Here is a 12,749-nt window from a genome sequence, read left to right as displayed (position 1 = left end):
AGGTCAGTCAGACCAAAATGTTTATTACGACTCTATTCCCAGGAACCGTGAGTGGTCATAACAAGGGAGTTTTACTTCCTTGAAAATTTTCTTTGCCATGTCTAACACTGTGAGAACAAAACTCGTAATTTTCCAGTCATTTCAACATGCACGAGGTTTCCGCTGTGTTGTGGTACATGGACTACTTGCTCGGGGCCAAAGCCCGAACTCCAGTCAAGCAGTCCGATATCGGCATCATAGCTCCGTACATCAGACAGGTCAGTATCTGTGTCGTCTGCTCTTTCTTGTCAGTCCCCTTTTTTTGCGTTTTTGTGCGTTGCTGTAGACATTATACATTATAGTCCTCTAGAGATGTGCTTGTTTCCGTGTTCTCAGTACAGTACAACCCTGTTAGTGTTTTCCTAGGTTGTTGTAAGCAGTAACATTATTTATTTATTCCTTATTGGTTGTAATTTTCCAGATCGGCTATTTTAATAATTGTAAATGAAAATGTTATTGTTCCTTATTTATTGTGATTAATTTTTGTGCAAAACATAAAACATGTACACCCAGTGATTGAATATCCAATTTTCTGCTTATTTTTAGACACCTATAGACATTTTTTCTCCAAGAAACTTAATGAAACGTGTAATTTATTGGAATTAAAACATGTACACTTGGCAAATAAAAGGTTTACATTTATTTTATTATTATTGGCGAAATCCACTGCCGTTTCATCAGAGTTTCCAATTTGGCTGTACAAATAATCGTGTTGTTTACACAAACCAATCACATAGTACTGAAATTTAATCAATTTCTCTTGGAAATCTTTTGGCAGTTTTTACGCTAGTTGTGTTCTGCGCCGCAAACAAAAACCACGACACATCAATCTTACGCAACAACCAGTACTTGCCTTGAAGCTAGTCCACAGAATGTTTAATTCACGAGCAATATCTTGGACTTTTAATTTTATTATGTCTCGTAAAATTGGAATTTCATCTCCTCCCTTCTCTTTGATGAAATTCATCACACTGGTTTCAATATCAGAGAACCATCTCTTTTTAGGCCCTCTGAATGCTTTCCTCGGACCATTTACATTCTGGAGATGAAGCAAATCCACCCTCCAATTATGCACGTTGCTTTCAGTAACGTCATTTACGAGTAGCTTGGCAGTTGTTGGTTTGAATTGCGTTATTTGTCACTACGTATTATCTTAAAGCCCAGTCCTGCTGTTAGGCATTTTAACAGTTTAACTTTAATTGTAATTGTTTGTACAAGAGGCATGTGGTGCCGTGGCATGTATTAAATCTCAGTACTGCAACTCTTGTGCACGTGCTCCTGTGAACCGGTGTGTGGGACGCCATAAGAGCACACTTCAGTGATATCCAGACTTGCCAACCTGTACAATTTTTTCGTAAAATGTACGAAAATTACGTCCGTTTTACGATTGTACGAGGATGTCTGCATTTTTTATGAATTTTAAGTACGAGATATTTATTAAAACATGTATTTTCCATCTGCCTTAAATGTTTTATTGTATGGTTTGTGAAAGCTGTTGCCATGTGTTGTTGCTGTGGAAACGAGTGCTGTAATTGAGTTATATTATTGGTCCAAGGCCAGCGAGCCACGTAATTTGTTGTTCAATTGTATATCTTTCCTTATTGGCCGCCTGAGTTACTTTGATGCGCTTACAACCAATCACGAACCAGTTTAAATAGCATTTTTAGTTTGGCAAGATGGTGTCGTGCATAAGCATATGTTGTGATTCTTCAGTTAACATTGAGCCAATTTTGATTTTGTTTATTACAGGTTCGGAAACAAATTTATTGCATGTTTTTTTAATAAAAACGTGGTATGTGCACAATAAACGGAAGTGGAATCAAGTGAAGAAGAAAATGCCCCCGAAACGTGATACACATTATTCTCAGGCATTTCGTGATACATAAATTGATAAATTTACTTTTATCTGCAGTCATTAATTCAAATATGTTTATTATTTTAACGAAGAGATTATTTTAACTATAACGTTTATACATGTTTGCTATTTAACTTCTTCCAATCTGTGTTATTCTGTTAAGGATAGGACGATGATAGGAAATGTAGGAAACGAATGGGAGTGTTTCAAGTTTAATGTGCCTCGAAAAAGTCAAATCGAGTGGAAGTGAGATAGATGCGGCGCAAGCGTACAATGTGCGTAACGGGACAAAGCATAACGGGACAGTGAGTCATCTTTTTTCGTGCGTGCAGCCGGCGTTTATCGATTTATTAGACGTTGTCACGTCAATATACAGAACGTTTTCCGTAAGACTTGGTTTCGTTTCACAGTCATGGTTTTGCAAGCCTTAAATCACGCAAAGGAACACAGTTCACATTTTTTTCAGTGTGTAGATGCGACATCAACATTGGGCATGGCGGAAGATATGACATCAATCTCCACTTGAACTGTTCAAAACATCTCGCAAATGTTAAAAGTGTCACAGTCAGTTCAAAGGTTTGTGATTAGTTCACTAAAAATAACAGCACAGACAATTTTGTAATACGTGCAGAATGTATGTTTACAAACTTTTTGGTTGAATTTTTCAATTCCTTTAAATGTTTCGGATTACGCCGGCCCGTTATTCAGAAAAATGTTTTCAAATTCTGAAGTAGCAAAAAAATTTGGTTGCTCAAGAACAAAGTCGATGGCTATCGTGAAAGAAAAGGCAACAGATGCAAACATAAAATTGTTTGTAATTTACAAACTGTGGCATTTTCAGTCGCGACCGACGGGAGCAATGACTCTGAATCCAAATTATATCCACTAGTAGTAACATTTTGTGATGCAAGTTTGAAAATGATAATGTCAAGGTTGCTTTCATTACCAGTACTCCAGGGAGATTCTACTGGAAGATAACTGATATCAGTGTATATTGTAACAAAGGTACACTCTGTTGATTTGTAGGGTACCACAAGGAACAAAGTTTTTTTTTTGATGTGATAATGGCAAAAATGTTTCCATAATGGTAAATAATGATAATGATTGTTGGTCTGCAATGTTAATGTATGTGAAAACGATTACATAATTTCGATTACTAGAAAAAATGTGATATCATGAAAGTTTATTAATTTTTCAATTGCCGCGAGCAGTTTACGCGTGTTATACTATTTTGTTATGTATTTTACTAATTGAGGGTTTCAAAAGTTGGCAAGTCTGGATATCTACACCGTGCCAAATGCTGTGAGCACTGAGCAGGCCAAGGTTCAGGTGTTATTGTGTTATTGATGATAGTTGATAGTGCTAAGAGGGACACGAGTCACACTCCCAGATGTCACACCCAGAAGTTAGTCTCCACCAGGTTTGTGCCCATTAAGTACGGTAGTGGCCATTAATCACAAACAACAAAGAGCCAGCAAAACCCTCGATCACTACAAAACATTAATTTTTGTGATATTGGTTAGAAAACTGTGTCTAACTGTTTGTGACTTATTGAGTATCATGTGATGTTGGACAGGGTTTTTTTTTTCCTGGGAGAACTAAAAATAAATTTACGAGAAAATTTTAAATATCTTTTTCTTTAATAAAGACAGAATAACGAAATTCAAACAAACATCAAAATTTAAAACATCTCCAAACATTTTTGGTGAACACTTACAGAATTAATTTTTTAAAGAGTTTTTTTGTGAATTTTCATGTCTGGTTGTCTTTTAGCGAGGCCAATCTGAGTTGTAATATTTCTCAAAACATAACTCTTGTAATAAATGCCTAGCACAGTAGTATATACAAATACATATAAAAAACAAACAAATGTTATGCTCCACAAGAATGTAAATATTAATTATGTGTTTGTAACCTCAACATCACCATTATTTGCCAAAAGAAAGACAAAGTTAATGTATACAATGCTCTCCTGTAATTTTGATGCAAATGCAGTTATGGAAGGCATAACATAAAACTTTGTCTCAGTCCTTTTGACATTTTAAATTGTGAACTCTCATGCCTCTCTACAGTATCCATTTTAAAAGAAATTTTCAACATTACTACATTGCAAAACAAAGCACAAGCGACCAAACAAATGACAATTACTTCTAATACTGACCCATGCATCACTGGCGGCGGCCGTGACCTCGACACAAATTTGTTTGCTGCGCCGTTTCAAAACATTCTTCCAGCAGCAAAGATGTAGGGTTTGCGATTATACTGCGGTCCTCACTTTCAATTTCAGCAATTTTGATAAAAATCATTGCATTATATTCAGGTAAATACGTTATGTTGGTTTTTAATAAATATAACTCCACGAGTAAGTATAAATTGTTTAATCAAAATTTCTCTGCAGTGGTGTGTACTTCCATAAACAGCGCAGTTTTACGTGTACTATGTCTGCTGCTCGAACTGTTGTGGCTCTGGCAAGTGACACTGCTTCGCTGTGTGGACAAGGAGAGGAGAGGGAATTGTAAAAGCATGGTTGCTACAGGACTAAAAAACCGGGAAAACCGGGAAATTTCAGGGAAATTTAAATGGTCAGGGAATTCCGGGAAATGTCAGGGAAAATTCTACGAATTCTGGAAATTTTAAAGGTGCGTATAATTCAAACAAAGCTTTGTTTTGATGCGCTCGTACCGCTATCGAGCGACTCTGCTAAAAGGCTGCTGCTTAAGGCACACGGCAACTGCAACCTTTTTTTTACTTGGTCTACGATTGTCCGTTGCAGTAGGCTGTTACAAACACCCACCATAACTTCTGGCCAATCCAGGCACTCATTAGTTCACTAGCGAACCCAGGCCTTCATTTGTTCGTGTTTTGCTCCTTTTTGATTTGCCCTTGAGACTTTGTATTATGTTCCGTTCCATGCAGTGAACTACAGAACGGACATGGCGTCGTTTATCTTTTGAAGGCTATTTTCACGTGGAATAAGGTGAAAACAAAGCTTATTACGTGAATTTAAAGTCGTTGTTTCAGGTGAAGTTAGTTTTTGATGCGATCATAAGAAAATAAAGTGCATTTTGTTAAATAGGCAATACTAATTCTCATTTTGAAAACTACCAAGCTGATACAAAAAAACGTGGCTTTTGTGTTCGGTTATGTTTTTGCATTCTTTCTACGAATTATTGTTTTAAATTATTTTTTATTTTCAACCGTTATAATCCTTGAGTTCTGTGGCGTGACACTTACATTGTGTATAAAAAATATGTATAACTGAACATGTTTTTCCCCAGAATCGTTAGTTAACATTGTAAGATTTTAAGAGTATTGCATGTTGTAATCAGGGCTCGATTTTAGCACCTGTCCGCCTGCCCGGGACAGGCAAAATCTCGTCCGGGCAGGCAAAATAAAAAAGGCAACTGTCCGGTGGACAGGTGCAACTTGTGACGCCGAGGTTATTCGCACACACTAATGCAGCAGAGGTGATTAATAACATTTATGCGACCGTGACCGCAAATAAAACGTCTTTGACAATATCTATAAATAAACAATAATGGCTGAAAGTGAGTTTGATCCAGCACCAGCAATAAATCTGTGGTATCATAATGTTCAGAGAAATGTCGACCCTTTCAGCCTCCTTATCGAAGATGTTCAAGACAGAATCAGCCAAGTAATTCATGCAGTGTCTCAGACAGTGACTCGTCTGAAAATGATGATTAAATAAGGATGTTAAGTGTGTGATAAAAATAGGTGCAAAATATACCAAAAATCCTTTTTTCTCACTTTTTTAGCGACTTTGAAATTTTTTTTATTTGGGTAAAACGGCGGACAGGCAAATTGGATGGCGGACAGGCAAATTTTCAATTACACCTGTCCGTTGGGCAGGTTAAAATATTCCTTAAAATCTAGCCCTGGTTGTAATGCTGCTATTGTAATTCTCTAAGTAGGCCCGTTATATTGCTAGGTGTGAATTTGTAATAGTTTTTGTATTTGTGTAGTTATATTATTTTAAGAATTCATAAACAATAATGTTTTAACCTAACCTGAAAATATTAATATATATTTTTTAGCTTAGAGATGTAGAAGAAAACTACTTTTAAGGAGAATTGGCTCAAGGAGCCACAGTTTCAGCATATCAAACCCTCTGCTAAAAACATAAATTCTGCGTACTGCACTTTGTGCTACAAAAGTATTCAACTCAGCAATATGGGTCGAAGAGCTCTCACCAGCCATGTCGATGGAAAAAAACACATTCGAAATTTTGCCTTCAAAATAACACAAAAAAAAACACTTTATTTTACTTCATGTTTAAATTTTTATATTACATTTAATCATATGCACGTTAATATTTATGGTATGTACTTCAAAAGAAAGTCAGGGAATTTTTCTCTTAAATTTCTGGAAAACAGGGAAAAGTCAGGGAATTCTAAGATTCTATTTCTGTAGCAACCATGAAAAGTAAACCAGCCGGAGGGAGAGACAAAAAGTGTGTGTGAGGCCATATGGCAGTGTTGATGTTTTTCCCTCCCTCCCTCTATTTGTAAATGTCCCTTGAACAGGCACCCACACAATTAACGTGCCTATCTTGATAGGTGTTCATGGCAACTGTGCCCAATTATTATTGTTTTTTGAATGAGATTTCCCACGCTTTCAACTGAACATACCATGACAAAACTGCAACTATCGCTGGTGTTTTTTTTTATATTAAGAACGCCTTTCATATTCCTCCAGCCTCACGGTGGTATACTGTGTGCTAGTTTTTATAGACAGAACTGACAAAGAGTGGCTTGCCGCATCATCTCTTATCTCTCTCAGCAGCAAAGGGATGGGTAAAAAAAAATAAAATACAATGGAGGAAAGGGAAACAAGGGTATAAAAATAGCAGTCTTCTCCTGTGTCTTGTTAGGAAGTGCAAGAATTGGATGAGTCGTTAATGTGGGTGAGAAGGGCCCGGGGGGGGGGGGGGGGGGATTGGGCCGCCTCACACCCTCCTGTATTAAACAAACAAAGAAGAGCCCAGGGTCACCGCCAGTGTTGTATTTCTTACGTGCCAATAAGCTGAGAAAAAGAACACAGAACTCTGGTGAAGACAAATATATGGTGCTGCAATCCTTAGATCCTTACCGTGAAAATGTTATTTTATGTTTGCCCAAAATAAAGGGTGCAGCCTATATGAAGGGGCAACCTTTCTGTGGGTAAATACAGTATATCAGTCCTGAGATATTCAACTTGTAGTGCTGTGGTTTTTTAATGTTTTATGAGGACTAGTGTGTGGGTGTACATGTAAATGTGCATATATGAATGTATGATGTATGTGTGTGTAACTATTTATGAATTTATTTATTGTGTACATAAAGTGTTTGAGACTGACAGGAAAGTTCTAATTTGTAGGTGTACAAGCTGAAAAATGCCTTGAAAGACAAATCGTGGGAAGAAGTGGAAATTGGGACAACAGAGACATTCCAAGGCCGTGAAAAGCGCGTGATTATTATTTCAACAGTTCGAAGCAATGCCAACCTTCTTGATTATGATCGCAAATTTTGTTTGGGATTCCTTACGAATGAGAAGGTAAGAAAGTTAAATTATTTTTACTTGTTGATGTTACTGCCCTTGTGTAGTTAAAGAGAGGTTTATTTTAATTTAGTTATAAAAGCCCTGGAAGCTGCTTTGAGTGGGTGAATAACACTACAGTATACTCAGAGGTACACAAGGGAGAAACATAAGAAAAAAGAAACTTACTTCTCACAAGAGGAAATATAAAATGGATTGTATTTAAAGAAATTAAAAATAAAGAGATTTGCTTAAAACTTATCCTTTGTATTGTTAATTATGGTTTTCATTAATTTCTTTGGACATTTTCAGGTATTACAAAATTATACAAATCAAAATTACTGGGGCCCCGGCTGTCAAAACTTATCGATTACAATTAGATTATTAAGTGTACAAATTTAACATTTTCCTTTGACCACTTAAGACATGTCATAATCAAGTTTTCACAAAAATTTACATATATAATTCAATTATAAAAGTTTAAATGTTTGTTAGCTGAACCAGTGTGGGACTATATATAATTTAGGTAACTATTTCAGGATTAACAATTTCTGATATTGTTGACTGTTCACTGGCGGCGACTAAAAGCGAGGAGAAGAGGTGACGGTTCCAAGATTAGCCGGCTGCAGAGACGTGTAGCTTTCATGTCTAAGCACAAGGGAAGCATGTAAATTTGTGGAATTTGGCTATGGACTTGAGCCGGAGAAAAGGCCAAACTCTTGTACCATCTCGTGGACCATTTCTTGGACCCCACTGGAACCGAACAAAAAGGTGGTCCAGTGGTAAAGAATAGAAATTAATGTGGCAAGCAACAGGAATCAAGAAGTCAGGGCAAAAGTTAAGTAGAGAGTCAACTATAGGCAAAAAAGTTTGATTTTCCCACTTACCATTCTGGGGGTGGAATGAAGAAAATCACTCCCTTTGAAGCTGCACAAGTGCTCACGGTAGCCACATGTGAGTCATGCTACGAGATTACCTAGTAAGTAGTCTGAACTAAAGTGACTAGCAATCTAGAACATAAAAACAAGGGATAATTCCCAGACTCTCTGGGATAACACCTGTGAGTTAGTCGCTGCAAAACTGCTTCACTTAAGAGCTTGCGGGTGAGAAGCATCGGAACTAAATGACCACGGTGAAGACAAAAGGACAAATCAATCAATCCATAGGGCTGCATGTAGTTAAAACTTGTGCTAAGGGTTCGGAGGCCTAGGAAGTGGAGGAACTGGCCTCTGATTTGTTGGGGGTTGCGCTGACCAAAAGAAAAATAACTTAAGGGCATCGGAGGTCACTCGCACTGGAAGCAGCACACTCCGTGGGAGCACAGGTGAAACAGACTCGTAGTTAGTTCACTAAAGTCCCGCAAGAGGGACTAGAGTAAGCCTGGCACTTATGGGCCCTGCTGGTTCGTGCTCTGTCGAGTTAATTTAGTTGGCTTCTTCGCCACCAGATGGCAGAGCCAGGTGTTTCGCCGGCCAGCAAGATGACCTCGATCCCGGCGCGCTGAGAGGCGGGATTAAAGACCTCGGTCAGTGCGCTTAGTAAAGTTCCTGGGTAAAGATGGAGGGGGTATCTGCTAGCTCGTGAGAAATGTCTGAGGCCAGGCTACGATACGTGCCCGACAGCCTTGGAACATTAGAATGGGGCGTGACTGGAGCTGCCAATCTAAGCTGAGCTTTGGGAAGTGGGCAGTCCTGGGAGGACGCTGAGAAAAGCACTCTCGGTTACGAAGCCAGACACTGTTACTGGTCGTGTTCGAGGTCTTGAGACGGGAAGAAAAATGATGTCTAATTAGAGGTGGGACAATACCACACTTTCGATACTCGATTCTGTATTGTTTTTTCAGTTCGATACTTTCGATACTCCAGGGGAAAATATTTTCCCATTAAGTAACAATTATTACAAATAACATAAATTAGATTTAAACTATATAAATTCCCTCTTTATTACAAAAATACAAACTGCAAACAACTTTAAATACTTGAGTATAAAAAATAGAAGCGAAATACAAACTATCTTCAAGCGAGTTAGCCCTTTATTTTCCAGTACACTTTTTTTTCCACGAACAAATGTAAATAAAAAGAAAATCAGAAATGTTTTCTTGTTTGTTTCATTTTACAAACAACTTTATGCAACAGAACAATTTTAAGTAAAATTTTAACGTGAGAAACGTAAATACAAAACAATCCGATCGTAAGAAAACAATACCAAACTAGTGATGGGTTGTTCGTGAACGATTCGTTCAAAAAGAACGAATCTTTGAGAGAACGAAATCTTGCGATTCGTTCGCGATGCAAAGTTCCGGCTCTTTGAGAGCCGGTACCTTGAAAGATTCGGAAGAACGAAAACGCGGAGAGAACGAGAGAACGAGATGAGAGAACCGGCCACGCGCCCAGTCTGATTCGTTCGTGAAATGATTCATGACGTCAGGAGTCTTTATTTACTCTATGGCATTAATAATCACAGCGTGCGCATGTTCACAAGAGCAAACAATAACTGATAAAATAAAATAGTGTAACATGAAAAGTATCTATACCTGAAAATGTCAACTGTTAAGTAGTGGTTTAAAATTGCTTTTTTACATTCACATACACAAATTTGGAAATAAAAAACTAAAAAAAAACCGTATGAATTAAACGTAACAGGGAAAGTAACTACAAATGTTCACACTTACCATTTTTGGGTTAATTAATGTACTTCATTTGTCTCTCTTCATACTGAAACGCAGTAAGTTAGTAGTATTAAATTTTTGTATTTTTTTCTCTAAATGTGTTGGTCTACATGTAAACACTTTACTGTCACTAGAGTGTAAATAGCCTCTAAAAAGTAATAAAATATAAATCATCTTGTTTCATATACGCAACTGTGATTCACTGGCTACGAAAAGCAATGTTCAAATACTAGCTATAGTGCGATTACAAATTAAAGTTAAGAAAAATCACTTTCGTAACATTCTTAGATTTAATGGTCCCTTATTATTGATAATCACTGCAGGAAGCATTTGCAGCGATCAACAGTCAATAGTTTTAACAGTCAGTATACAACTAGACGTTTGAAATTTCATTTACCCATGCAGAGTAGATAAAGATAACCACCCACGCGATCCAGCCTCCTCTCGTTATCGGGTCACGCGATAACGAGGGGAGGCTGGAAGCAAACACGTAGCTAATACTCTAAAGGATGAACGAGTTACGACACCTGATAAAGGAGCCAGATCCCATACACAGAAAAGAACGAGATGAACGAATCTTTCACGGAACTGATCCAAAAGAACCGAATCGGTCAAAAGACCCGTTCTGCCCATCACTATAACAAACTGGTATATTCAGTTCAAAGATTAATGAATGCACAAAATATGAGATCCGTGACTTGGTAAAGCGCGTGCACCATTTTCATAATCATTGCTAGTTTGCGCCACTAGTCTCGCTTGGTGCTGGCCATAGATGCTACTAGCGATGTGCACAGTCTTCCTGATACTATCCATATCTATGATGCTATAAAGTTATTTTTTTACGTTTGCAAAGGTAAACAATGAACTTTTTCAAAATAAAAGCATTAAAACGTAGTTTATCAGGAGGAATATAACAAAAAAAATTGTGAATTTTAGGACTTTTCCGCTTCGTAAAAACGTATGAAACGGGAAATTAATTATTTTATAAGTGTATGTTCCGGGAAAGTAAACCATTGTAAATATAGTACTTTCGGCGGGACCAAAATTAATCGGCGTATGACACTGGAAAATGTATGAAACGGGAACGTATCGTCGAGGTACTCAAAAAACCTAATTCAATACAAATTAACAAGCATTCCGGTATCGAAAAAATGTATCGAACTTACAGTTTCGATACTCGATACTTTGCGATACCGTCAAGTATCGAAGGTATCGAGGTATCTAAGTATCGAAAATCCCATCACTATGTCTAATACTTAGCTGGTGTAATAACATTAGGTTCTCAGTTGCAGCGCTGGGAAAATATTGCGCAATTATAGTAGGAAAGATTTGATCATGATGAACAATGGGCTAAGAAAGTTTATATTAGGGAATTTAGGTGAAAAATAAATGTGTGCCAAATATTTCACATTTGTGGCACATACTCCCCCTCTGATGATTTTAAAAATTTAATAAAAGCTTAAATATTAAATTTTGAAATTTGAGAAAAAAATCTTATTCAATTGTGTTGAGGTGGAAGTAAAAATGAAATTGATCTCAGATGTTGGACATGGTGTAGATTCGCAAAATGGGCACAATGAGGGAGTCCGAAAAGCACTGAGAGAGAAATGGAACTCTGTCCTTGAGAACTCGGTGACATATGGGGAATGTTCACCCCTGAATATAAAAAAATGGGTATGGTGTCCCTTTATATGAATTATTTGGGTATGGTACCCCTGTACATGAATCATTCCAGAAAAAACCTGAGAAAGGCGTTGGGACTTAGCCGACACTTTGTCGAACTGGATAAGACCAAATGAAAATTTAATGCATGCTCAAAAGGTGAAACGAAACCTCAGACCTGGAATCTACATCAAGGATAACTAGGATTGGAGCAAGATAATTATAATTTGCAATTTAATATTTAAATATTTTTTATGTTATTTTTCAATTTTTGGATTTATTATGTAAATGATTTACTGAAAACCTTAATTAATCTTAGAACTCAGATTTAAATCCTTAAAAAAAAAGAGGAGAGAAATCACAATAAACTATAATATAAATCAAGATGGACAACTATCTTTTCATGTGTAATCGGATCTTCCATGGCAGGCATAAGGTTTAACACTGCCTGAGAGGGGGTTTGAACAGAGGTCGTCCAAAGGTGAGTTGTGGGAATGTAACCCAAATAACTCTCGGAAGGTCATGAGTTATTTTACTCGGAGGACCGAAAGCATTTTAGCCTTAATTTAATAATGCTGCTCAGTGGATAAGCGTGACCTAAGTTCTACTAGAGAGCTGGTTGCTAGAGTGTGTGGCTAATAGCTTCCTGTGGAGCATTTGAACGTCACTGTGCTGCGATATCAGCCACTGGAACATGCACAAAATTCAAATTTGCGAGCTACTGTTTGCTGTGGTAACTTTGCAGGGTTGCATTTCCGATCAATTGTTTCTAACCAAAATTGCTTGTTTTGGCATTCCCTGCAACCCATTAAATGCATGGCCAGCAAATTCCAAACAACCTGTATGTTAGTAAGATTAATCTAAATTAAGTGCCACCTTTAAAAATATACCTCTTATGCCTAAAGCTCAGTTGAAAAGTATGTATTATACTACAAACTGAATACATTATGATTGCTTTTTTTTGGTTTTAGCCATGCAAATAACTACCTG

The 12,749-nt window shown here is 37.2% G+C and overlaps 1 protein-coding gene across 1 annotated transcript in view; it reads left to right on the top strand.

Moving 5' to 3' along the window:
* LOC134533231 (putative helicase mov-10-B.2) overlaps positions 1 to 12,749 on the top strand; it is a 98,299-nt gene that overhangs the window by 74,500 nt on the left and 11,050 nt on the right. Inside the window, exons 18-19 of the mRNA XM_063370638.1 lie at positions 137 to 257; positions 7,271 to 7,447. Coding sequence (XP_063226708.1) covers positions 137 to 257; positions 7,271 to 7,447 — 298 coding nt within the window. The remainder of the gene's footprint in view (positions 1 to 136; positions 258 to 7,270; positions 7,448 to 12,749) is intronic.

The sequence above is a fragment of the Bacillus rossius genome, chromosome 6, assembly GCF_032445375.1.
Source record: "Bacillus rossius redtenbacheri isolate Brsri chromosome 6, Brsri_v3, whole genome shotgun sequence".
Classification (NCBI taxonomy): Eukaryota; Metazoa; Arthropoda; class Insecta; order Phasmatodea; family Bacillidae; genus Bacillus; species Bacillus rossius.
This window is presented reverse-complemented; position numbering and strand designations above follow the sequence as displayed.